This window comes from Hipposideros armiger, unplaced genomic scaffold (genome assembly GCF_001890085.2).
Source record: "Hipposideros armiger isolate ML-2016 unplaced genomic scaffold, ASM189008v1 scaffold_9, whole genome shotgun sequence".
Classification (NCBI taxonomy): Eukaryota; Metazoa; Chordata; class Mammalia; order Chiroptera; family Hipposideridae; genus Hipposideros; species Hipposideros armiger.
The window spans coordinates 4,579,659-4,605,823 of record NW_017731359.1 but is presented as its reverse complement, the minus strand read 5'-3'; the positions used below and the strand labels follow the sequence as shown (position 1 = coordinate 4,605,823).

The 26,165-nt window shown below is 45.0% G+C and overlaps 1 protein-coding gene across 9 annotated transcripts in view; it reads left to right on the top strand.

The window, feature by feature from the left end:
* The window catches only part of SLC7A6 (solute carrier family 7 member 6), a 53,945-nt gene that overhangs the window by 19,519 nt on the left and 8,261 nt on the right, over positions 1–26,165 (top strand). For 3 of the 9 annotated variants that reach the window (XR_002125402.1, XM_019655086.1, XM_019655045.1), the window contains exons 2-8: positions 2,210–2,332; positions 3,740–3,860; positions 10,245–10,800; positions 21,556–21,681; positions 23,490–23,634; positions 24,276–24,399; positions 24,620–24,723. Coding sequence is in view for 8 of the 9 variants with exons in the window: in XM_019655086.1 (XP_019510631.1) it covers positions 10,281–10,800; positions 21,556–21,681; positions 23,490–23,634; positions 24,276–24,399; positions 24,620–24,723 (1,019 nt within the window). In the remaining variant the exon portion in view is untranslated. Of the gene's footprint in view, positions 1–33; positions 182–256; positions 359–953; positions 1,127–2,209; positions 2,337–3,739; positions 3,861–10,244; positions 10,801–21,555; positions 21,682–23,489; positions 23,635–24,275; positions 24,400–24,619; positions 24,724–25,079; positions 25,522–26,165 lie in introns of those variants that run through there. The other 6 variants (XM_019655107.1, XM_019655066.1, XM_019655049.1 and 3 more) reach the window with 6 other exon arrangements.

Sequence of the window (26,165 nt, the reverse complement as noted above, 5' to 3'; positions counted from 1 at the left end):
ACTCTCCACGCGGCCCCCGCCAGCGCCGCGGCGTGCGGGATGTGGGCCCGGGAGAGGGTGCGGGGTGGACGGGCCGGGCACATGAGACGCTGCGGCTGAGTGCGTGCCAAAGCATGACGCTGTGCGCGTAGGAGGGACCTCAAGCGGAAGGGTGACTCCTAGAGTGTGGGAGACCCCCAGGGTGAGACTGAGCATGTGAGAAAGACTCCACGTGTGTGTGTGTGTGTGTTGTGTGTGTGTGTGTGTGTGTGTGTGTGTGTGTGTGTGTGTGTGTGTGTGTGAGTGTGAGAGAGAGAGAGACAGAGACAGAGACAGAGACACTGGATTAGAAGAAGACTGTGAAACTCTGAGTCTGAGGGTGAGTCTGTGAGTGTGAAGGTGTTAGTATGAGGGAGACTCCATGTGTACATGAGAGAGACTCTGGGTGTGGGGATGACTGAGTGTGTGAGACCTTGAGTGTGAGGGTGACTCCATGAGAGTGAGAGAGGCTGGTGAGAGTGGCCCTATGCGGGACACTGAATGTGTGCGAGAGACTATCAGATACTCAAGTGTGAGTCTGATGGTAAGACGACCTGTGCTGTGTGTGAGACTCGGGGTGAGAAAGATTGGGGTGCGAGACTCTGAGGATGGGAAGACAGGACCAGAGCTGCTTGGGGATGATGTGGGATTGCCTAATGTTGGGCTTGGGGTGCTGGTCTATTGGAGCTAGGGAAGGGGTGGCTCCTGTTGTTAGGGCTTTTTCTAGTGTTTCCACATCCTGTCATCTTGTTTGATCATTTCATGTCATAAATGGAAGGAAATGTTTGTGAAACTCTTTGAGAATTCTTCACTAAACACTAAGCAAACAGTCTGGGAACCACGTTGTATAATGGTCAGTACAAGTAGGAATCAGTTTAATTTAACAGATGTTTTTTAGTATCTCTTGTGTGCACTGGGCTGTTTGCTTGGTGACTCAGTTAAAATATTTGGTCTCTGCCCTTGATAGGGGGGGGGAAAAAAAAGCACTGCTAGTGACTAGCACTGGATCGAATCTCCCTCCTTAGCAGACTGCTGAGCCATCTGGGGCTTATCTCTGAAAGTGGCTCCCTGATTTGAAGATCTGAGAGGAGCAGACTTTTGAAAGCCTGTGAGTGTTTCTGAGATCATTTTCACTCTCTTTGCTTCCGGAGGGGCCCTTTGGGAAACTGCCCAGACTGGCCACCATTACTCAGGGCCCATGGTGTGCTGATGGCTAAACTTCCTGAGTTTGGTCTCATACTGTCATTCATGTTCTTAAATTTGATTTTCCTTTTCTGACAAATATATGGAAAACCACAAACCTGATTTTCTCCTGTCTCCCTCCTTCACTATTTGGCTGTGGACATATTTTTTATTGCAGGCCAAAAATAAATAGCAGTCTATGTGACTCCCTGGCACTTCTTGATACATGAAATTCCCGACCTCTATCCTCTGTGCTTCTTGCCACAGCATCTCCAGGATGTAGATATGTTTCTATGAAAGTGGTGCAAACGGTGTTGTGGGGACCTGGGACTCAGAGAGTAGCATCTGTCTAGACATGAATGTTTGAGATGACCAGTCTAGTTCTCTGACACCTGTTCGGGTTGGTTGCTTCGGTTACACTCCTGCTGTGGGTGTGATGGAACTTCTCAATAGAGTGCTGCCTCTGCTGGGCATGTAAAACTGAGAAATTTTTTTTTTTTAAGATTTTATTGAGGAATTGGGGGAGGGTAACAGTATTGGGGAATTGGGAAGGGGAACAGACAAGTTGCTGTTCTTTTGTTCTTCAGTCTAATTGTGGAGGATGTCGCTTCACTTGCCCATGTTGGTATTATCATTGTGCTCTTCCCAGGTGAGGCAGTCGCTTGCTCGCCGGCCATTGGACAGCTGCTCATGGCGGCTCACAAAAGCTCACACCCGCTGCTGGTCAGTCCCACTGCAGCCCAGTCCCACTGCAGCCTACACTGACGGAAGCCCAGCTCCAGGTTGAGCTGTTGTTCACCATCTTAGCTGTAGAGGGCGCAGTATCACTGGCCCTCATATGTGGGATCTGAACCGGGGCCCTGCTGCTCAGAGCTGGCATCCCAAGCCAACTCCTAACCAATGGTCCGCTTGAGAATTTTTTTGATTTATTTTTTTCACAAAGTGAAATATCATCCTGCTGCTTACTAGGTTTGTTTTTTGATAAGTTGCCTCTTAATCTTTGTTGCAGAGATTAAATGGCCAAGACAGACAAGTGGAATTAGGCCTTGCTGTGGAGACTTCATCTTCTTCTCAGTACCTGGCCATTTATGATGAGGCGGCTAATGAAACTGTGATGTTTGCATATTTTCTTGTAGGTGAATATTATTTCTCCGTTTGCTTTTTTGGATCTCTGTAAAGAGTTTGTTATTTGTGTACAATATGAACACTATGATACTAGTAAAGGGACTGTTTATTATATAAATAAAGTATATATTTATTACATCATATTGCTTTCTAAATAGTAATTATAAAATGAAAGATGCAATGAGGTTGTTAAAAAGAAATAAAAATCCAAAGTCATTAAGAAGGTTAAATACAAATACTGTGAAAAGTGAGGGTATTTATTTAGAGATTGGGAGCTGAATTTGATCTTGAGTTTCCTGGCATCCCACATAAAAAGACCAACATAATGAGTCACATATTTTTTGTTATTTGATAGAAGTACAATAAATATATATATTTTAAACTTTAGGCATAAAAAAAATCAATGCATACTCATTGTGAAAAATTTATAAGACTCAGAAAAGCATAAAAAAGAAAAAGTTCTCTGTGTTTTCACCACAGTTAAGGTTTTGGTGTATTTCTCAATAGCATTATTTTTTTTCCATAGTCATCAATTATAAGAGTTTTTAACTCCATCTTGTAAAATTGTCTTTGTAATTGAACTTTGAAACAGCCTTTTTTTCCCCCTAAAAATTACATGTAATAGTTTTATGGTTATATTTTCATAAGGAAATTTTAGGGGTCTTGTGAATTCCTTTATTATTTCCTGCAGGAGCTTAGAAAATAGGATGAAAACCTGTTAGAAAGCTGCGTTGTGTTCTTACAAGCAGGGTTTAATACTAATTTTTCAAGACAGGAACTTAATAGGGTACATTGAATGATTTAATGGAAATTTTCTTCAGCAGTGATTTCAAAGACTGTGTGTTGGAGAAAGACAGACTGAGAGACTGATACCTGTGTGTGATCTTCACATATCATTTCTTTTATCAATTGAATAAAAATTGAAGGCAAAAGGATAGGCAATTTCAAGAGAGTGCTCTGGTAGAATTATGTTGCATCCTCCTTCCCCACAAATACCAGCTACCTAGCTGGAGACTGTAGGTTAATTATGACTCTTTGTATCAGTGATTTTCATCCCATTGTTACAGAAGGTCTGCAAATCTCCATGGGGACAGTATAAACAATGCATCTCACACAGTAATTGAGGGCTGTTTTTTTGAGAATGTATGTAGGTACATTTGTGACTAATTAAAGGCAAATGAATTAAAAAACATTATTATAGTCACAGTAGCTTTTTGTTATGTTTTTTTTCTCCTTTATCACCTGTTACCTAAAGAACAAATACTGTGACAAAATGATGGGAACCACTGTCTCAGACTGGCTTCTCTGAATGATGACTTCTCTTTAGTGGAGCCGTTTTTGCTGTTGTTCTGGGGAACAGGTGGCTCAAGGTGTTAGACTTTCAGTAGGGTTTATTGTGTATTTTCTGTTCTAGGTATTTTCTTGATATATTTTATTCAGCGATCATGGAATGAGCACGGATTCTGCCCTAGGCCTTGTACTGGGGACTGCTAAAACAGACAAGGAGCCCACAAACTTGTTGGGACAGACTGAAGGTAAGCAAATACAACAGAGTGAGGTGGCTGCTAAGGCAGAAGTATGTATTAGAAGCCTTAGGGGCACAAGGAGAGAAAGACGGCAGCCAAGATATTGAGGAAAAGGTGGGAGAAGGGTGTTCGAAGCAGAGAGCTAGGCATGAACAACGATGTGTTTGATAGGCTCCAGGGTTTAGGAAACTGCAAGTAATTCATTGTGACTGGACAATAGGTGGGACTGTATGCAGCAGGGAATCTAGCTGCTGAGAAGGTTGGAATTGGTCCTAAAGGCCTCAGGCAGCACCTGAGGGAGGGTTCCTAACTGAGCTCTGATACTGACTGAGTAGATAGTAGGGTTGATATTATCTTGTGAAACTTGAGTACCAAAGCCTTTTTTTTCCCCATGTTGGAAGTCTGTCTTCCACCTCTGACCTGTTCCCATCTCCTACATGGAGGTAAGTCCTATTGCAGGTGCAATTTTATTTTTCTCAGAATTCACATAATTACTTAGATAAGAACTATGTTGGGGAATTCTATTTTCAGGTCTTCTATAATAGATCTTTGCTGATTTTATGTCTATGTACTTGTTCTATTGATGACTGAGAGAGTTGTGTTGAAGTCTCCAACTATAATTGCAGATTTGTCTAGTTCTCCTTTCAGATGTATCAGTTTTTGCTTCATGTATTTGAAGCTATATTGTTGGAGGAAATATACATTTAGAATTGTCTTTTCGGTGAATTGACCTCTTTATCATTATGTAATGTCCCTCTTTAGCCATAGCAATATTTCTTATTCTGAAGTCTATTTTGTCTCATGTTAATGTAGCTAGTCCACTTTCTTTTGATAAGTGTTTACATGGTTTATTTTTTCCTATTCTTTACCTGTAACTTATTTATGTCTTTCCCTCTTTAAAGTGGGTATTTTGTAGACTGCATATTGGGTTTTGCATTTTTAGGTAACCTGTCAATGTCTGTCTTTTAATTGGTATGTATAAATCATTTACATTTCATGTTGTTATTGATATGGTTGGATTAAAATCTGCCATCTTGCTAGTTGTTTTCTGTTTTCTATATTTGTACCATATGTTCTTCGCTTATTTTTTCTGCCTGCTTTTGGATTGAGTTTTGTTTTGTTTTTTTTAGCTGGCGGCAGCTCAGCTCAGGCTGGGAATTGAACCGATGACCCTGTTGCTCAGAGCTCGCACTCTTGAGCAAGCTCTTAACCAACTGAGCCACTCGGCTGACACTTTGAATATTTTTTGTGATCTGTTTTATCTCCACTGTTGGCTTATTAGTTATACCTTTTCTTCTTCTCTCTCTTTTATTTATTTTTTTTTAGTGGTCACCCTAGTTTTACAATGTACATCTTTAATCACAGTCTACTTTAAGTACTATCACATCATTTCACATGTAATACCCTTACAACAGTATAACTTCCAATTCTTCCTTCCTATCTTTGTGCTATTGTTGTTATACATTTTACTTTTATATATGCTATAAATCCACAATGCATTGCTACTGTTTTTGCTTTAGGCAATCAATTATATTCTAAAGCAATTAGAAATAAGCAAAACACCCCTCTATTTAAAAAAGTATTTACCTCAGACCATTTGATGTTGTCCGACAACTCTTGGAGGCTCTATTGTTTTTATTTTTTCACTTTTTCCCATTTTGATTCTTACAGTTATCATTTCTCTGGTGAAATTCCACATCTGTTCCTGCATGCTGTCCAACTTTCCCATTAGAACATTTACTATATTAATGTTAACCTAAAAATAAAAGGCCAGTGTGAGAGGCAACAAGCATTTGAGATCCAAAAGAATATCACTGATTTAGGTAGAGACCCAGAGAATGTTCCAATTAGGTGGTGAAGACAAGGGCTATTTGTAAGAAAGAGAGAGCAATAATTACGTGAATAGAAGGAAGGAACTTCTGTGGGTGTTAATAAGCTAAGGGAGGAATTTCTATACATGCAGATAAGCTAACATAGTGGTGCTAATTCTAAAGAAGATCTTGTAAATTTCATCTGCTTTCCTGTTATCTTTGCAAACAATTGTTTGGAATACAAAGCTGCTTTAGGCCCAGTCCAAAGGTTATTTTGCCCAGTTTTAACATTCCGAAGGTTTGAGGAGTAAGACTTGGAAGGCAGTTCCTCTGGGATGGCAACTCCTACTCCATGTTAAAGTGGATCCATTTATCTTATTTTTCACATAATCATAGTTATTTTAAACTCCCTGTCTGGTAATTTCAATATCTGGGCCATATCTAAGTCTTATCCTATTGATTATTTTGCCTATTGATAGTGGGTTGGTTTTCTTGCTTTTTTGTATTGCTTGTAAGTTGTTATTGATTGCCAGATATATGTGGAACAGTAGAGACTGAGGTACGTAGCATTTATTCCGGAAACAGTGTACACCTCTTCTTTTGTTAGGCTGTTAGTGTGGGAATTTGAGTCCTTTAGGAGGTGAGCTGTTGCTATGGTTACCTTAGGTGTACCAAGGGCTTCAAATTCCTCTGGCATTTCCTTGCAGCTTAGGATTAGTTTGCTGGAAGGACAGCATTTCCTCAGTGTTTATGCTCCACCATCAGCTTCTTTCTGCACTTATGCCTCAAGGCATATTCTGCCACAATAGTCTTGTTGCTGGGTACTTGCTAACCTGGTGGTAGGGGGCAGAGGGGTTCTCTATTGTCTTGGTTCAGCCTCAGTCTTAGTCAGGCCCTTTTTCTCTGGGTCTGAGTGTGTGTGGATCTTTCTGGATGATCCTATCCCTCCCCCAGGCTTAAAGGGTGGTTTTATTTTTCTTTCACCATGCGCCCAACTGCCCTGGGAGTGACCGAGTTTGCTGCCCTTTCCCCAGGGGGTGAAGATTTTTTATTCTTTAGAGAGGTGACCAGGTAGACCTTTGTATTTTTCCCAAACTAGAGACTGCTTTCTCCAGGATAGCAGTACTGAGAGGCTTTCTCTAGTCTCCTGCCTAGTATTTCTTTTTATTTTTTTAAACTTTATTGGGGAACAGTGTGTTTTCCCAGGATCCCAGCTTCAAGTTTTCCCAGCTTCAAGTCAAGTAGTTGTTTCAATCTAGTTGTGGAGGGCGCAGCTCACTGGCCCATATGGGAATTGAACCAGCAACCCTGGTGTGAACCCACGGTCTAACTACCTGAGCCAACCGGCCGCCCATGCCTAGTATTTCTTATAAGTATTCACTGAGTTCTGTGAAGAAAAACCTTTGAGTGTCTATGGCTCTTATGAACCCACACTTGACCTTTAGTAATTCATTAAAAATTGCACCTGAATTTTTCTTTTCGTCCTTGATGCTGGTCCCATCATTCTCCCTCTGCCACAGATGAGCCAGAACTTGCATCTCTCCTTGGAGGTGTAAGGAGAGGTTTTCCCTTCAATTGGTTGTCCTGTAACCTCAGTTCTCTGATGGCTTCAAGAAAAGTTATGGTTTTGTAGATTATCTGACATTTTCATGTTATAGGAGTGAGAGCAATGCTTTCCTCAGCGTTCCACATTCTAAATGGAAGCTTGAAGTTGAGGCAATTTCATTTTATATTAGATTTTATTTTCCAGTGAAAGGAGTTTATGTCTCTTTTCCCCTTCTCTGTGATGCTGTGATTAAATAAATATATATATTTGGTCTTCATCCACTGTCTCTGGCACACAGCTCCTGTAATTTCCTATATAAGAGCCATGGAGTTATTTTTTGTTATAATATTTAGTTTTGTTCCTGAAGTAGCTCCAGAGCAATAAAGGTGAAATGGATTTTTTTGTTATTTATATTACAAATTCCTTTCAACACTCTCAAGTTTATGTTAATCTGGTGATTTTTGGAAAGCATCTACATCCTCTGAGAATGGGGGCTGGTTGTGAACTTTGTGAACTTTCAGACAAGTCCCAACCTTTGGGGAGGGGAGAGGAGCTGGAGGTTGGATCAATCACCAGTGATCAATGATTTAGTCATTCATGCCTTTGTAATGAAGCCTTCATAAAAATTCCAAAAGGATGGGGTTAGAAGTGCATCCAGGTTGGTGAATATGTGAAGGTGCTGGGAGAGACGTGCATCCAGAGAGAGCACGGAAACTCCATGCCCCTTCTCACTTACTTTGCCTTAAGCATCTCTTCCATCTGGCTGTTCCTGAGTTATATCCTTTTCTAATAAACTGGTAATCTAATAAGTTTTTCTGAAATCTGTGAGCTCATCTTACAAATTAATTGAACCCAAGGAGAGTAGTGGGAACCTCTGATTTGTAGCCAGTCAGTTAGAAGCACTGGTAACAATCTGGACTGGCGATTAGCATCTGAAGTGGTAGTAAGGGGCAGTTTAATAGGACTGAGTGAGCCCTTAACCTGTGGGACCTGATGCTATCTCCGGATAGATAGTGTCAGATTGAGTTAAATTGTAGGACACTCAGCTGTGTCGTAGAATTGCCTGATGTGTAGAAAATCCACATATCTGGTGTCAGAAGTCCAAAAAGAATACCTGATTGCTTCTCTCTCTTACCCCCACCTCACCCTCCAGTTAGGTCTGATGGAATAAGGGAAGGCTGGAATGGTCACTTGGGCCAGTTTTTCTGCTTGCCTTTGTGTTCAGTTGGGTGAAAAAGGACAGCCTAGGTCTCTTTGCACCTGACTCTTATGTGAGAATGTGGGCGCTTCAGCTGTTTCCTGATTTTGTTTTCATGGATGCTTGGGCTCACCTGACAGACACGTAGAAACAAATATGTTCCCATGTGCCTGCATAGTGAAATGAGCTTGGCTTGGTGCCAGGAATAAAAGAAAAAGTGGTGCCACCCTAAAGCCAGGCCTCATCTAAGCAGAGGTAGGTTGGCTAAACTCCCCTGGGAGTGAAGGAAGGCTTACTTGTGCCCCAGAGGAGTTTTTTCACTTGGGCTCAGGTCTAGTCTCTGAGTAGGGACTGGGACAGGTAAGGCAGGAGTTTTCGGTGGGGCTCGTGGAGACGAGTTTTCCCTGAGAACTATTCTTGAGTGGCCGTGGTTTCCTTGCTTGGAGCTCTGTGAGGCAAAGTTCTGGCACATCCATCCATCTCTGTTGAGTCCATGAGAGGCTTCTGGGAAGATGATGTATTAATCCCGTTCTTATCCATGGAAGTTATCTCTGTGACCTTAAAGGACTAACTCCTGGGTGGGAATCAAATGATCTACCAGATTCCTTTCTCCAGAGATGAGTTAGGAGTAGGGGATCTGAATTCTGACTCCAGGGGCACAGGAATTGAGGGAAAAGGCCATGCTGAGTGGGAGGTCAGGAAGGTACTTGTCTTTCTTTGACAGATTCTGGGTCCTACGTAGGTAAGTTGGTGTGGAATCCAACTTCCTTGTGGTTTCTGGACTGACCCAACTCTAATCTAATCCAAAGGTGAGAGAGAGAGAAGGAGCAAGGAGAGAGAGAGAGAGAGAGAGAATGAGAATGAGAATATGAATGCATATGTATATCCATCCCCTTATAGGATGCCTTCCAATGCCAGTGTGGATAAGAGAAGCCTTATAGCTTTGACTGGGAGTCAAGACTCCTGGGTCCTGTTCATAGAGAATCCTTTTGCAGCCCCAGATGATAGTGAGGGGCATGTTGAGGAGGAAAGCAAATAAGCCAATAACAGATGAGCCCCCAGTTAGGATGCCCTCTGGATGTTCTTTCTCTATCTGGTCTTATGTTATTCCTCTCTTCTGGGCACTTTGGAAAAAGAAAGGTGTTGAATGGGCAAGCAGCAATGTAGGAAGGAAGGTAGGTATTGTGGACACAGCAACATATGGGTGTGTATTTTCTTGCAGTTCCTCGGCTTGGTCCAGTCTCTGCAATAGCATGTGCCCTTGTCTTAGCATCTTCCTAGCCCTTACCACCACCTACTCATGTTCTTTGCCAGCCTGAGAGTAGCTATAGACCTCTCCACATGTGGCTAGACACTGCAAAAGTCCCTGTTTGTGTTTAGATGGAGAAGAGTGGGCAGGATTACCTTGGTATGGACAGTGAGAAGCCTGTCTGCCTGGCTAGGGCTGTGAACCTGGTGCTGGGACTCTGGTCTTCTCTGCAGAATAGGTTTGCAGGTTTTAAGATGGTAATCACAGAGCAAAAATTACATTCCAGCAAGAATCTGTGCTATGGATAAACCTAATGGGCGGCTGACTTGGGCATCAACCTCTTGGAAGTTGCCATCATATTGTGCCTGATCTCTCCTGGTTTCATCCTTGGGAGCAGTAGAGGTCTGCCTACCTCCATTTCCCTGAGTCCTGTGGTAGAAACTGATACAGGCTCAGAGTATTTAGGGCTGTGTATGAGGCATTTTGTTCCTGTACAAGAGGTGGGCAGGGAAACCTGCCTGCCTTGCAGGTCTAAACCAGAGCCTCACCAGCTCCTGCCCTAGACTGACATACTTATATTCTTTGCCAGGCCGTAGTAAACACGGGTGTGAAGGAACCGTTTGCCATGGAAGCCAAGGAGCTGGAGAGCCCTACGCCTACATATCATTTTATTCCTGAGGCTGACCAGCCCAGGGAGGAAGATGGCAGCATGTTACCTCAAAGGACCACGGAATCTATGCAGCTGAAGAAGGAGATCTCTCTGCTGAATGGAGTCAGCCTGGTGGTGGGCAACATGATCGGTTCAGGAATCTTTGTTTCACCCAAGGGCGTGCTGGTATACACGGCCTCCTATGGGTTGTCACTGGTCGTATGGGCCATTGGTGGACTTTTCTCTGTCGTGGGTGCCCTTTGCTATGCAGAACTGGGGACCACCATCACCAAGTCTGGGGCCAGCTATGCCTATATTCTAGAGGCCTTTGGGGGCTTCATTGCCTTCATCCGTCTGTGGGCCTCCCTGCTAATTGTTGAGCCCACCAGTCAGGCCATCATTGCCATCACCTTCGCCAACTACATCATCCAGCCCTCCTTTCCCACTTGTGATCCCCCGTACCTGGCCTGCCGTCTCATCGCTGCTGCTTGTATATGTGAGTCTGGGGGCTCAGTGGGGAAAGTATGAGTGGGGATGTGGGTTACTTTAATAATGCTAATGCTACCTTATATTTGAACAGCATAGTTGCTCTTTTGGAGGGAAGAGAGGTATCATACCTTTTGAAGAAGTAATTTCACCAGTTATTTGGTCCTGAGATAGGTAAGGGTAAAAGATAGGGATGGGAGAAGTTTGAATCCGTTTGTGGCTTTTGGTGCCTCATGTTCCTTCCACTCCTGGCTGTCCCTGAGTTCTGTTCCCCAGTGTATGTAACAGGTTGGTGCATGTCTTATATTTGTCTTGTCAGGTGTTTTGATTGGAGTCAACATCACTAGTTGTAACTTAACCCAGAAAAAAACCATAAGTGCTGAGGCCTTTAGTCTGCTGCTCAAAAAAAAAAAAGTTATTTTGCTTCCTAGCTTTTTATCTTAAAACCATTTTAAAGGTGTCAGTGAGGAAATTGGCTTCTGTAGATTGTGGGGGTCCCAAGGCATTATCCGTCACGCCCTCAGAACCAAGGGCTACTCCTTCCTGCCACTGCCACTCTCTGTAGCCAGTTCTAAGCAGCAGGCACCACACCAAAATGGCTTTTCCCCCATTGGTGTTTCAGATTTCTGTACACTGACTTTGTAAACAAGATCTGCCTTGGGCCAGAGGAAAGTGGGTGGCTTCTACCCCATATTCAGGTTTCTGAGAACAGAATCTAAGAGATCCCAGTGGATCCCTCTTTATTTTGCCTTTTCTCTCATGAGGTGGTAAGGAGGGATTCTGTGTGAAGCCACTGAAAGGGAGAGAAGATTGCTGTGAACTTACCCAGTGTAGAGTTAGTGTTTTAGCTGAGAAGTGGCCCAGAATTCCCTGTGTTTCTTAGCACTGTGCTGCCAGAGGCACTTAATTATACTCTATTCTTTCCATATCTCTGCTTGCAAAAGCGTTGGCAGTATATGTAGTTTATCCACAGTGTTAAAAATAGACTGAGAACACTGGAGTTAGCAATAAAGGATTATATAGTACACTGTGCCTCCTAACTTTAAGGAATTTGTTAAAGACAAATGCTAAAGGGAACCGCTCCACTGATACTCCTGGCAGGAGAGAAGGTGGTACTCAGCTGTATATCTATCTGATAGGGTTTGGCCAGGGGGACTCTGGCCTGACTGAGCTCTCCAAAAATGGGAATCATTTTCTGATTATAAAACACATTTATTAAGGAGAAAAAAAACTTAGCCTCAAATCACCTTTAATCTACCACCAACAGATGAGCACTTTTAATAGTTCAATCGTGTCTTCATTTCTTTCTTTTATAGAATTGGCATCATACTTTTTATATAACTTTATATTCTGCTTTTTGAACTTAGTGTATCATGGGTTTTTCCCCTTTTTGTGGAATGTTCTTCAGAAGAAACATTTAAAAAAAATAGTGTCTCTTTTTTAAAATTAAAAGGTAATACATAGACTTGACAATTTGAAAAATGCAAAACAATAGAAAAAAGAAAATTGAGATCACCCATGATTTTATCTCCCAGAGAGGTATTGTTCTATTTATGTGAAATACCTTCCAATATTTTTTTTCTGTGCATATTTATCATTTTAAAGAAGTACCCTTGAGATCATACTCTTTGTGGTTTCTATACTGCTTTTAAAATTTTTAATATTTAATCCCTTTCATCAAATATTCTTAGAAAACATGGTTTGGGGACACATTAAGTAGTTCCTGACAGCATGGTATAGTGTTTAAGATCACAGGCTCCCATGCCGGACTAGGTTTGATTTCGGCTTTACCACTCAGTAGCTGCTGACCTTGGAGGAGTTAGTTGACTATTGCCTGGGTTTTCTTACTTATAAAATGGGATTATTGGTTGTACCTGTCTGAAGAGATTGTTGTGAGGGATACATGAATCAATACATGTATAGCACTTCTCTCCTTGGCATACAGTAAGTGCTCTGCAATATATATTACATATATATATATATATATATATATATATGTAATATATATATATATATGTTTATTTATTTATTTATTTATAAAAGATTTTATTGGGGAATTGGGGGAGAAGAACAGTGTTGGGGAATTGGGGAAGGGTAACAGCCAAGTTGTCCTTCAATCTTAGCTGTGGAGGGCACAGCTAGCTCAGCTCTCAAGTCCAGTTGCCATCCGGCCGCCCGTTGACAGCTTGGGGCTGCTCAGCTCTAGGTGCCATGTTCAATCTTAGTTGCAGGTGGGCGTAGCCCATCATCCCATGCGGGAGTTGAAACAGCAACCTTGTTGTTAGGAGCACGTGCTCTCACTAGCTGAGCCATTTTGCCACCTGTTGGCAGCAGCTCAGCTGTGGTGCAGCTCCCTGGCCCATGTGGGAATCGAACCAGTGACTCTGTTGCTCAGAGCTCGAGCTCTTAACCAACTGAGCCACTCAGCCGGCCCGGCAGTATTATAAATAATGCCACTGTGGGGATCTTTGTGTGTAAATCATTTTCACCATTTCTGCATATTTTTTAAAAAAAGATTTTATTGGGGAATGGGGGGACGGAACAGCATTGGGGAATTGGGGAAGGGGAACAGACAAGTTGCTGTTCTTTTTGTTCTTCAATCTAGCTGTGGAGGACGTCGCTTCACTAGCCATGTTGGTATTGTGATCATTGCTCTCTTCCCGGCTGAGGCAGATTGGTCACCAGCCATTGGATGGCCGCTTACAGCAGCTCATGCTGGCTGCCGGCCACTCACGGTAGGTAGCTTATGGCAGCCTACTGCATCCCCACTGCAGCCTACGCCGTTGCTGGCGACTCAAGGCAGCCCAGCTCCAGGTCGAACTGTTGTTCACCATCTTAGCTGTAGAGGGCACAGCATCACTGGCCCATGTGGGATCCAAACTGGTGGCCCTGCTGCTCAGAGCTTGAGCTCCCAAACCAGCTCTTAACCAACGAGCCACTCAGCCGGCCCTCTGCATATTTTCTTAGGGTAGGATTATATAAGAGAAATCCCTGTGTCTAAAGAAGTAACTGTAGCTCAAGAGTTTGAGCTCTGAGCAACAGCGGTTCGAGTCCAGCCCGAGCTGAGCAGCCGCTGAGCTGCCAATAGGTAGCAGGATGGCTCAGCTAAAAAAAAAAAAAAGAAGTAACTGTATTACCCACTTGCTTTCTGGAAGGTTTTGTGAGTTTGTACTCTTTTCTGAGCACCTGAGAATGCCTGTGCATTGGTGAATTCCAAGAATAACCAAGTCAAGGGGCACCTCCATCTATAATTTTTCATATATAGAAGATTTTTATTAAATCTTTTTTCCTTTATGATTTTTCCCATTGTTTTTGTGCTTCAGAAGCCCACCCCCACACCAGGAACTTATCTTCTGATTGGAGGACAGATCTCACCTCTTAGAAATCCAAGCTCATGGTATTTCATAGTTTCTTTCATTCAAATGTACTTATACCCAGATTTCTCAGGATCTGAATTCCTGCAAGGCCCCTGTCTCAGAGGCCCAGGCTTTTCCATAATGCAGGCCTGAGGGCAGGAACCTGTCAGAGGTGGGACCATATCATAAAACGATGTCACATGCTAACTGACTAGGCTTTAGGGTTCAGCTTACTTCTCTTCTTGGAACTTAGAGTATAGAATCAGGCTGATGGATCATCCAGCAAAACTGTAATGTGCTGGAGGGAGTCTCCTTGGGCAGAGGTGTCAATGAAAGCAGTCTGGGTGCAAGAGACACAAACTGGAAGAAAACAATTAGGTAATAATTAGGGAAAAACCAAAGGTCTGCACTGAATCCAGGGGCTTGGGTAGGAAAGGAGAATTAAATTAGTCTTGAAACTGAGACATGCGCGGGGTCCAGGTTGTTGGTTGGGAGATGGCCTAAAGAAGTTATCACCATGACAGGTTATACAATTAATGTTCCATTCTAGAAGAAAGGGCCCAGGCAGTCTCTGTATAACCAACTCCAGGGCAGAGCTGCAACCTGGCCCATGGGCCAGACTTGGCCCATCAGATATATTTGTTGGGCCTACACAGTGTTCTAAATAATTTTGAATTAACTTGTCAACATTTGAAAATAAGGACTTGCCCTTTCTCTTGAAAAGTCAAAATTTCTGGCAACTTGGGGCCCAAATCCCTGCCTGACACAATCAGCGGCCTTTGAGTAGTGTTGCTCCCTTTTAAATAGAGTGTATAGTTTCCAGGCCATTATAGTCCTCCACTCCCTCCTGTTTTATACCCAGACATTCTTGCCCTTGCTCATTTGTGTTACCTTCTTGGCCCCTAAAGGCATTGCTGTTTCAGATGCTGGCTTTACAGCACCCCCTCCTGCATCCCAATTCTAGGTTACACTTGGCGGTGAGATCCAAACAGCCTTTTTTGGATTTTAGGCTGTCTCAGCTACACATCCTAGAGTAGTGGTTCTCAACTGGAGTTGAGCTGGTTTGGTAAGGTCTGGGGTCATTTTTGATTGTCACAATTGCTGGGAGGGGGTGCTACTGGCATCTAATGGGTAGAGGCCAGGGGTGCTGCTGAACATCCTGTAAAACCCCGCACAACAAAGACTGACCTGGCTCAAAATGTCAAAGTGTTGAAGTTGAGAAAGTTTGTCCTAAAGGTGCATTCTGCTTATAATATGTTCTGGAGTCTTGGACTCTTCTGATGATGGGGCCTCAGGCTGCTGACTGAGCTCAGTATGCTTAGGGGTTCTTACTCATGGGACTGTAGGGGGAAATGGCAGTTCTTAAGGTCCACAGGTCCCTCTCTGGCCAGGCGTCCAGCATTGTAAGAGAACTTGATTTGACTGTAGAAGTGTATGTTTCTGGCTTAGGTATTGTCGGTCCATTTATCTTTGTAGGATCCTGTCTGTTATGTAGCCTCCCACACATCGTTGGTGAGTATTTCCCCGGAAGGTTTCAACATGGAAGTCAGTTCAGCACTGACACAAAGGCATCAAAGCAGAGTCCCTGAGGGTTTGTTTGGCAAGGCCAACAGTGAGGAGGTGGAGGAGGAACAGGAGGGGAGGGGGGAGGAGGAGGAGGAGGGGGAGGGGGAAGAGGAAGAAGAGGAAGAGGAAGGAATACTGCCAAGAGTGTGAAGAAACAGCTGTATGGTGCCTGAATAGCTTTCCATTGTTTCTTGGTGTCTTGAACTCTGGCCTGGGCAGGGTTCTGAGTAGGAAGTACTCTTCACTTTTTTGGTTAGTCATTGATATAAATAGACAGCTTCCCTGTTCTGATAGTGACAGGCCAAAGGAGGACCTTTTCTTTTTTTTAAATTAGTTTCAGGTGTAAAAAACAATGTAATAGACATTACATTGTGATATCACCTCTCACAAAGTGATAACCCCCCTCCCCTGGGTGGACTTTTTCTTGACCATAGTTGCTCAAAAACCCTGGACTCTAACTCTATATATATATTTTGAATATCTTGATGCTAAGACTAAATGTGTATATTTGTATAATTAACAACAATGAGGGTTTTTAAAAAGGCATGTACATTACATATTCATACACATGCCAACAGGTAGCTCCTGATTTGGAGATCTCCTTTTGGAAGGGTTTGCCTCTCCTGGACTGTTGTAGAATATTTCTCTCCTAATAGATTTGTAGATGGTTTTTTCCCCCCGATTTTTTTCTTTTCCCAGCTTGTTGTTGTTGTTAAGGATTATAATTCTCTGTCCTTGGATGCCTCTTAGTTTTCTGTTTTTTGTGTTTTTTTAGCTGAGCCATCCTGCTACCTGCTGGCAGCTCAGCGGCAGCTCAGTGGTAGCTCAGCTCGGGCTGGGAATCGAATCAGCGACTGTTGCTCAGAGCTCACGCTCTTGAGCAAGCTCTTAACCAACTGAGCCACTCTGCTGGCCCCTGGATGCCCCTTAGTAATGCCCAGCCTATTTGTGGGAGGAATTGGGAGGGTTCCTACTCCTCCCTGTTGCCTGTGAGAAAAGGGAACTGTGACTATCAGAGGGACTGGGAAGACAACTTCACATTGCCAGGCCTGCTCCTTGTGGGAGTCTGAGAGGCACGTGTCTGTCTGAGGGCACATGTATTATTCAGGATTAGTTCGTGTTTCAGACCATTGAAAACCAAAAGAAGCATGGCTCAAACATATTGAAACTGATTTCCCTCACATGTTAAAAGTAGGCAGTGTGGGGCTTGTAGGATGACTTTATAATTCTTCAGGAAGCAGGTTCCTTCATTCTGCCCTACGGCTCTGCCATCTTCAGTTTGTGACTTCTAAACTGTTTTATAGGAGAGCTACTCAAGCTCTAGCTGTCTTGTTTGCATTGTTGCTGACAGGAAGGACAAAGACAGGCACGCCCTACCCTTCAAAGATACTCCCTGACGTCTTTTTTGTTTTTAACATTTTAGTGGCTGGGTGGCTCAGCTGGTGAGAGCACGTACTCCTAACAACAAGGTTGCTGAGGTCTTATTTATATAAAACTTTGCTTGCATCCCTGGGGCAACAACCTAGTTACCTGGCCGTATCTGCCTGCAGTAGAGGCTGGGAAATGTCAACTTGATTTTGGGCAGCCGTGACTCCAGCTGAAATTTCTATTACTAAGGAAAAATGGAAGAACAGATCTTAGAAGTTAATGAGTAATCTTTGCCACAGAGAAACATGGGGATTTGTTTCTGCTTTAGGGTTGGGTCTAGATCTGCTATTTGAGTACTCTTTTCTTAGCAGCAAGCCCCCAGAGAGCCTTGAAGACCCTCATATGGGTCCCACACTAATTGGGGTAGAGTTTCTCGCAAGGAAATGAGATCAGGAAAAGAGGGAAGGCTTGGATGTTTTACTGGGGCTCATTGAATTCAGACCTGTTGTCTTGTGTTTGAGCTCTGATAATCTGTGGTGTTAGATGGGGATGGGAGTTCCCGGAGGCATGGAGGGGTGGGGTTCAGATGGTGAAATTTTGTTTGTTAATTAGAATCAGGAAACCATTCAGGGGACTTGGCTTCTGCTTGGTAGACTGTTTTCAGAGCTCTCTATTCTCTGGCATGGCTGATAGTTGGGTGAAGCAAGCAAGGTGCCTGGGGCCAGCATTTAAGGATGATTTGCCAAGTGGCCCTCTGGCAGTGAGTGCCTCCTTTTGTGCTCTCAGAACCCTACTCACTCAGCCTACTCCTGGCCTTTCTCCCATTTATTTTTATTGAGAAAGCCCTGGCCTTGTTCCCATTTATTTTTATTGAGAAAGAAGCACAAGTGCATGGTAAATAAGTCAATGTATAAAAGGGTATACAATGGGAAAAGTCTCTCCCTCTCCAAGCTGTAGTCTTCCTCCCCAAAGGCAGCCACTGTGCCCAGGCTCCTTTGTACAGTGCCAGCTGGTCTTTCAGAAGGGACTCTGCAGGGACTTCCATGAGGTGCTACCTTCACTCATTTCTTCGGCACTAGACATTGAATTCCCACTGTGCACAACGAGGACCCAGCCAAAGGGGAAATTTGTAACAGGGTGGACGGAAGGCGAAGGAGCAGAGGCGAGAGGAAGGTGGGGCAGAGGAGGATGTCAGCTTCTCTTACTAGAAGGGAGAAGGTAGCACCGCATCTTGGTGCTACCAAGCAGGAGCACAGTGAGCACAGCTACAACATTGTGAGACAGTCTCTTTCTCTGTGTGTTTGCCCATCTTTTTCTCTCTCTTTGTTCCCTTCTCTTTGTCTCAGCCTCCTTGTCTTTGGCTTCTCTGTCTCTGTCTTCTGTGTATTTCTGTGTCTTTCTCCATCAGTCTTCTCCCTCACAAGCTGTACACCCCTCTCACTTCTTTCTGTGGTACTCCTTCCTCCTCTATTTCTTGTGTTGCTTTGTTGTTGTTCTTCTTCTATTACAAGGGTTTGTGTGTGACCTCGACTTGCTGTGGCCCTGACTCTGCTGCTATTAGAGTCAGTCTCTTGGTATCCCGACTCTAAGTTCCTGGGAGAGACAATCAAATCAGCTCAGCTTGGGTCCAGTGTCTGGCTTGATCAGCCATGATAGAGGAGAGGGAGCAATTCCCAAGAAGGGGCCCAGCAGGTAGGCAGGTACCTCAAAATGTGTTTACTGTATTGCACAGGGAGCTGTGGCTCACTGGTGGCTATTAACTAGATCAGGGGTTGGCAAACTGCGGCTTGCAAGCCACATGCGGCTCTTTGGGTACGTTCTGTCTCAAAAGTTTGCCGACCTCTGAAAGAGCCAACCCTGTCCCTCACAACAATTTAAAAATTATTCGAGAGCTATAAATATATTTTTACATAATCACTTGTCAACAGTGATGAGACCTTCATGGGAGCTCTGAGCTGGGGCACATGGGGGATGCCCCTCCATTTGCCTTTATGTGAATAATATCCTGTAAAAATTTTATAAATGAAACTACGATAGTTTTATTTTCATTTTCAGTTTTACTTGAGAGCCACAGTTCGTGAGCCGCAGTTTGCTGACCCCTGGCGGCTCTTCTGTCTCAAAAGTTTGCCGACCCCTGCACTAGATAATCTTGATGTTCGCTGATCTAGGCTTAGCCCCACATAGAGTACTTTGATTAGCAGGGCAGGTCCCTGGGAAGATCAGTCAGCAGCATGCATCCCCTTGGTCTTCTCCCCTTCCCCTGACCATTGCCCCCGCCCCCCAGGCCCTACTTTATATGACTTACTAGCACCTGTGTCACTTTCCAGAGTACTGACTGAAAGCTCTTAAAGTATCTTTGAGGCTGTTCAGCCACGCTTGTTTATTTCCACAGGCTGGTCCTAGGCGTTCCTCTCCATTTGAGTTGGGGAATGTCCAACTTTCTGACAATTGCCTTGCTTCAGGGAATTCGTGGTTAAGTGAAAGTCATCACCACCTTGATTCTAACCAGGTTCATTAGTTCCTCTCTCTGCTTGGCAGTAAGCTTAAGGAAACAATATGCTTTTGTTTTCCCCTAAGAATGATCTCCTTGGGGAAACACCATGCAAATGACCGAGGGAGAGACCTTCTTGAGACAGATGTTCACATGACCATAGCATGAGACGCTGAGCTGTGCTGTGATGTGGGAATGCCAGAGGGTTAAGTGGGGAGAGAGCTCAGTGAGCGATTGGGTAGTATATTTGGAGAAAGTTTTACAGAGGAAGTGGGGGTAGAGCTAGACTTTGAAAGTAAGAGTTGCTGTTGGTTATGGCAGGAGGAGGAGGGGAGGACATTTCTTTTCTGGATATACGTGGCACCAGTAAAGAGAGCCTGGTTGAAGGAGAAAGTGCAAAATGGGTCAGAATAGGTAGAGGTGGTCTGGAGGAGGAGCCCAAGATATTTTGTAGTAACATCTGAGGTTCACATAAAAGCTCTGTTTTTGGAGGCTAGGTGCAGTAATTAGAGGTGTCATTTGGAACCCCTTGTATAGTGTTCTTGTATCTTCCCTATGGCTCAGAGCAGTCCCTGTTCAGCTGGGGTAAGGTGCTGGGATCCTCAACACAGGGCCTAGAATCACTGAGGTATGTGCAGACCTGGAATGGAAAGCCAGCAATGCTGACAGGAGCCTAGGGAACACACGTAGACCCCACCTAGAATCGGAGGTTTGGATAGAAATGAGGGTGGGGAAGATCAGTGGGGTCCATGTGAGCTTAGGGATGGTAGTTAGCCTCTCTCAGTCTCAGTTTTATTATCTATAAAATGGGAGTAGGAATGTCTATATTTTGGAGTTTTGAGAATCAATTGAGAGGATGTATGTAAAATTGTCAGGCACGTGTCAGTGTTTTTTTGTGTGTTTTTTTACACTTACATGCAAAACATTGTTTTTCTAATTCCTAGGTGACCTGCTATCTCCATTCAAATTCACCTCATTTATTCATATTTATTTATTAAAGATTTTATTGAGGAATTGGGGGTGGGGAACAGCGTTGGGGAATCGGGAAGGGGAACAGACAAGTTACTGTCCTTTTGTTCTTTAGTCTAGTTGTGGAGGACGTTGCTTCACTGGCCCATGTTGGTATTATCATTGCGCTTTTCCCGGGTGAGGCAGATTGGTTGCCGGCCATTGGCCAGCCGCTCACGGTGGCTCACGGCAGCTCACGCCAGCTGCCAGCCACTCACGGTAGCTTACGGGAGCCCGCTGTAGCAGGGGCTGCAGCCTACGCTGTAGCTGGCGACTCACAGCAGGTCAAGCTGTTGTTCACCGTCTTAGCTGTAGAGGGCAGTGTCACTGGCCCTCATGTGGGATCCGAACTGCTCAGAGCTGGAGTCCCAAGCCAACTCTTTTTTTTTTTTTTTTTAAGCTGAGCCATCCTGCTACCTGTTGGCAGCTCAATGGCTGCTCAGCTCGGGCCAGGAATCGAACTGCTGTTGCTCAGAGCTCAAACTCTTGAGCGAGCTCTTAACCAACTGAGCCACTCAGCCGGCCCCCAAGCCAACTCTTAACCAATGTGCCACACAGCTGGCCCTTCAACTCATTTATTTAATGGGCCTTTCTTGTCCCCACTGTCTAATGTGGGCCTGGAGAGGTCTTGTGCCTTGGGTGGTTTGGAACCTTGGGAGTCTGAGTCGGGAAGAGTGAGTGAAGTCCACCATTCCTGGGCCTGGGAGGAATTTCCAAAAATGGTTCTGGTTGTCAAGAGTTTATGAATATGTGTTAATGCATGCCTATGTGTCTTGTCAACAGTGATGAGACCTTCATGGGAGCTCTGAGCTGGGGAACATGGGGGATGCCCCTCCATTTGCCTGTTCTGTGTTTGACTGGTCCCTTAGCTCCTTTGCCTTAGGCAAATAGGGCAGAAGTGATACACTCTAAAGAAAGGTTGGGCTTCTGTGTCCTCAGCTCAAGCCTGCCGGTGACTTTATGGTTTTCCTTCTAGGTCTGCTGACATTTGTGAACTGTGCCTATGTCAAGTGGGGCACACGTGTGCAGGATACGTTCACTTACATCAAAGTCCTAGCGCTCATTGCCATCATTGTCATGGGCCTCATTAAACTGTGCCAGGGTAAGAAGGGCCCAAGGTGGGAAGGAGGGTGGATGACTCCAGAAGTTCCCTGGGGTTCCCTGAGGAGGACGCGGGGAATCTGTTAGCTTTACTGCTCAGCTCTTTCATTTACATGCTAAACTGTGTCAGTGAGAGCAAGAGATCTGCTCCTGGGCCACTTGGGCCAGGCTGACTTGGCCAAATAGACATGAGTCAGCCCTTCCTTCAGGGCTGCTTTCCCTTGGTGTAGAGGCTAGGAGCACTGTAATAAGGCAGCCAAGGGCCTAGGAGCTTTTCAAACATGGGTCATAATTAGGTCATAAAAATAATCAGCAGGGATAGAGGGAGCCCTGCTCTGCCTCCTGTTGTGGTCTGTGATTGCCAGGCAGTGAGTAGGATGACTTGACCCTCCTTGAGAGAGGTGGGAGGGTGTGTGTGTGGAGGAGATGCTGTGTCAAAATGAGTCATTATTTTGCAGTCTTTACCTTTCATCTGGACTTGCTCTTATTCAGCATTCCTTCCCAAAGTCAGCTGTCAGAAAAATATGAAAATACTGTGAGGTTGGCACTATCTTTTCTGCAGCTTGGCTTTAGGAAGCTTTTACTTTCCTGGATTGGAGCAAATTGGCAGTGAGGGTAACAGGCCTCCCAAGATCTCCTGAGCCCTTAGAGAAATCGTGAAGTGTACTCGGGGTGCTGAGACCTCCATCTCAGATCTGTTGGATCAAACTGGTTGGTTTGGAGATAAAAAAGGCATGTTTTTAAGAAGTACCCTTGGTGATTCTTAGGCAGCTGGTCTAGCACCTTTGATCACATGTCCCAGTTTAGTACCGATAACCATTTGGATGTCCCTTGGAACCTCAGAAACATCTTGGGATCAAATTGGGTAGTTGAGTAATCCTCTCCCCAAGATCTGTGCCTTAGGAAACCACTGCTGTGTGTGATGACTGACACCCCCGGGGCATGGGCATTTCTATTCTCCCTTCTCTTGCTGTACGCCCAGCCCTTTCTGCCACATGGAGTGATGGGTCTAGGCTTTCTGCAGGGAGTGACAGCAGCTTTCCTTAGAAGTCTGGGTCTTCTTAAAAACCTGCTGTGTGTGTGTCTTCCGGGCAGCTGGGAAGCACTGCTTCCTCGGCTTTCAAGTCTAGTCTCTGGAGACCTCCAAGGAGAATAGCAAATTCCTAGGCTGGCTCTTCAAGAGTGGAGCTGACCCAGATCTGCCCCAGCCCTAGTGAAAGATAAGTCCCCAGTTCCTAAACAGCCTGTGATCTCCTGCCCCACTCAACCACAGAGCAGAGCACAGTTACCTTCGTGAGACTGAGAAGCCAAATAGTACAAACAGTCTGGTCTGGGTCAAGAGAAGCAGTTCCACAGGAAGTAGAAAAATGACTCCTTTATGATAAACAGGGTTTTCTAAAATTAGAAAGAAGAGCTGTGGCCAGCGGTGAGGTCACTTGCAGGAAGTGGAAATTTACTAGGGCTTTGGAAAAGGTGTCACATCAGAGGGTAAACAGGAATGCCCCTGCTTTTCTGAGATTTTCTAGATTTACTAAAGGTGTATGAACTGTCCTGAGGGAGCAGGGGTGGTGGTCAAGTGCAGGGAGCTGGTGGTGGTTGCTGTTCTTTTGGTGTTAAGTTATGTTTTCTCCCCCTCCCCGCTTTCCTCTTGCTTTTCTTTTCTTGACCCTCCTCCTTTCTTATTTTTTTCCCCATTCTCTCTTCCTCTTTCTTAATCCCCCTCCCCATCCTTCCCTTCTCCTTACATCTTCTATCTGCCCCCACCTTCTCTTCCTTCTCCCTGAACCCTCCCTCCCCTCCCCCCCACAGGACACTCTGAGCACTTTCAGGACGCCTTTAAGGGTTCCTCCTGGGACATGGGAAACCTCTCTCTTGCCCTCTACTCTGCCCTCTTCTCTTACTCAGGTTGGGACACCCTTAATTTTGTAACAGAAGAAATCAAAAACCCAGAAAGGTAAACGTGGGCTCGCCCTCTCACTCCCCAGCTCTCACTCCTGCCGGTAGAGGGCATGTTTGCCCTCTCCCTCTGTCTCTCATCCCTTCCTACTCCCTCTTCAACTCAGAGGGACTAGGGGTTAGGATGGGAATGAGCAAAGGTGGGAAAGCCCCTGCCTCCTGGCCCTCCTGTTCACACTGGAGGATCCCAGGGTCCTTCCTCAAGGAGGAAGTGGGCAGCAGCAGACCCAGCTGGGGCTAAGGTGTTAGGACCTTGCACTCTGGTACTGACACTGAGGCCTGGGGAGCCAGAAGTTTCTTCTGGGCAACAAAGTCCCCAGCCTGGCCTCTAGTCCCTAGAGGACACTGCTCCTTTTTCAGTGGGACCCATTGGTCCTAGTGTGGGGAGCATCAAATACTGATCATGAGCTATCTTCACAGAGAAGTGTCCCGTCCTGTCCGGTCCTCCCCCCCACCCTCACCCCCCACCCCCTCCCCGCATGGGATACAGACCTATTTCTAGGCCACATGGGAAAAAGGTGCCTCAAAGACTCAGAGGCCAGGGAACTATTAAATGTCAGAAAAAAATCCCTGGGTGAACTTTGACCCCAAGGAGAGGTTGGTTCGAGGTAGTCCTGTCTGTCTCACTTGTCCTGACAGAAATTTGCCCCTGGCCATTGGAATTTCTATGCCAATTGTGACGCTCATCTACATTCTGACCAACGTGGCCTATTACACAGTGCTGAGCATTTCAGATATCCTTGGCAGTGATGCTGTGGCTGTGGTGAGTCTCTTGGGATCCCCATTTGTTCATCATCTTATGAAACTGAATGGTTCAATCTCCCTTTCTGCAGCCACTCCAGCTCTGCAGGGCGAGGTGGTGGGGCTAGACCAGAGGGTGGATTGACTGCTCAGCAGTGAATGTGTTTGTCCTGACAGCCTAGATGCAGGAGGCCTTTGAAACCCTGTCCTATGCTGAGTGCCCCTCTGTGCTCTTCCCCCAGACATTTGCTGACCAGACGTTTGGCATGTTCAGCTGGACCATTCCCATTGCTGTTGCCCTGTCCTGCTTTGGGGGCCTCAACGCATCTATCTTTGCCTCATCAAGGTACTGTGTCTCTGCTTCACTGATAACAGACTTCACTGTTGAATTCTCTGAGGCTTTAGGTGATCCCATAAGAGCTCTTATTTCCCCCTTCTTCCTCTCAGAAATACGTGTGTGTGTGTGTGTGTGTGTGCGCGTGTGTGCATGCATATGCTTGCCCTTATGCAAACGTTTGTGTGCTGGTAGCTCATATTTCCATCTGAGGTAAGGATAGATTGGTAGGAGGTAGAAGGGAGGAAGGCAGTAGCTTGGATCAGGGACCCTGTCAGGGACCAGACTCTAGGCTCCTTGTGGGTTATGATACAGCCCCAGGATTCATTCCTTCAGTAAATGATTATTGAATACTTGCTGTGTACCAGGTACTGGCACAGGATGACTCTGCCCCTCACCTCACAGAAAACACTGAGGCCTACAGGTAGGCTCTTGCTCTCCTCTCGGTGCAGACTTAGCTATAAGAGCACCGACGTTCCTGTTGTTTCAGAGAAAGGAGCAGTTCTGCCTTGCCAGGCTGACACTGCTACCTGGTCTCAGGGTTCCACTTTTCTTCTTCAGCACTTTGCTTCCTCAGTTGACCCTTCTCTTTGGTGGGTGTTTGGTTGGAGCCATCGCTACACAAGCTTCTCTCATCTCCAGTTACAGAAGTGACAAAACAGCTTCTGCCGTCTCCCCTCTTCCTTACTGGACACATTTCTTGAGGGAGTAGTTTGCATATCAGCTGTCATCCATTTATTTACCTATTACACTTTGGCTTCTACTACCTAAAAAAATATTCTTATTAAGGATATCAGGGCAGCTGGATGGCTCAGTTGGTTAGAGCGCGTGCTCTTTAACAATAGGATTGCTGGTTCTATTCCCACATAGGATGGTGGGCTGCGCCCCCCGCAACTAGAGCAAAAACTGCAACTGGACTTGGAGCTGAGCTTGTGCCCTCCACAACTAGATTGAGAACAACGACTTGACTTGGAGCTGATGGGTCCTGGAAAAAACACACTGTTCCCCAATAAAGTTTAAAAAAAATTAAAAAGGATATTAGTGATCTCCTTCTTAGCCTGCATTCAGTCCATATCCTGCTGGACCCACGAATCAAGTGATGCTGACAGCCTTCCACACTACTTCTAAAATGATGCCTGTGGCCTCTGTGATATACTCTGGTAGCTGAGAAGGTTTCTTTCCTGATTTGTCTTCCACTCACCCTATAAATGTTGCTATCCCCAAGGCCAGGAGTGTAATAGGCATTCAATAAATATTTGCCACATGAACAGATAGGAGGATGAATCAACGAAAGAAAGTTTTGTCCAGGCCAGCCGAGTGGCTCAGTTGGTTAAGAGCTCACTCAAGAGTACGAGCTCTTGGGCCGGCCGAGTGGCGGGATGGTTAAGAACTCGCTTGGGATGCCAGAGGGCCCCGGTTCGGATCCCACATATGAGGGCCAGTGACACTGCCCT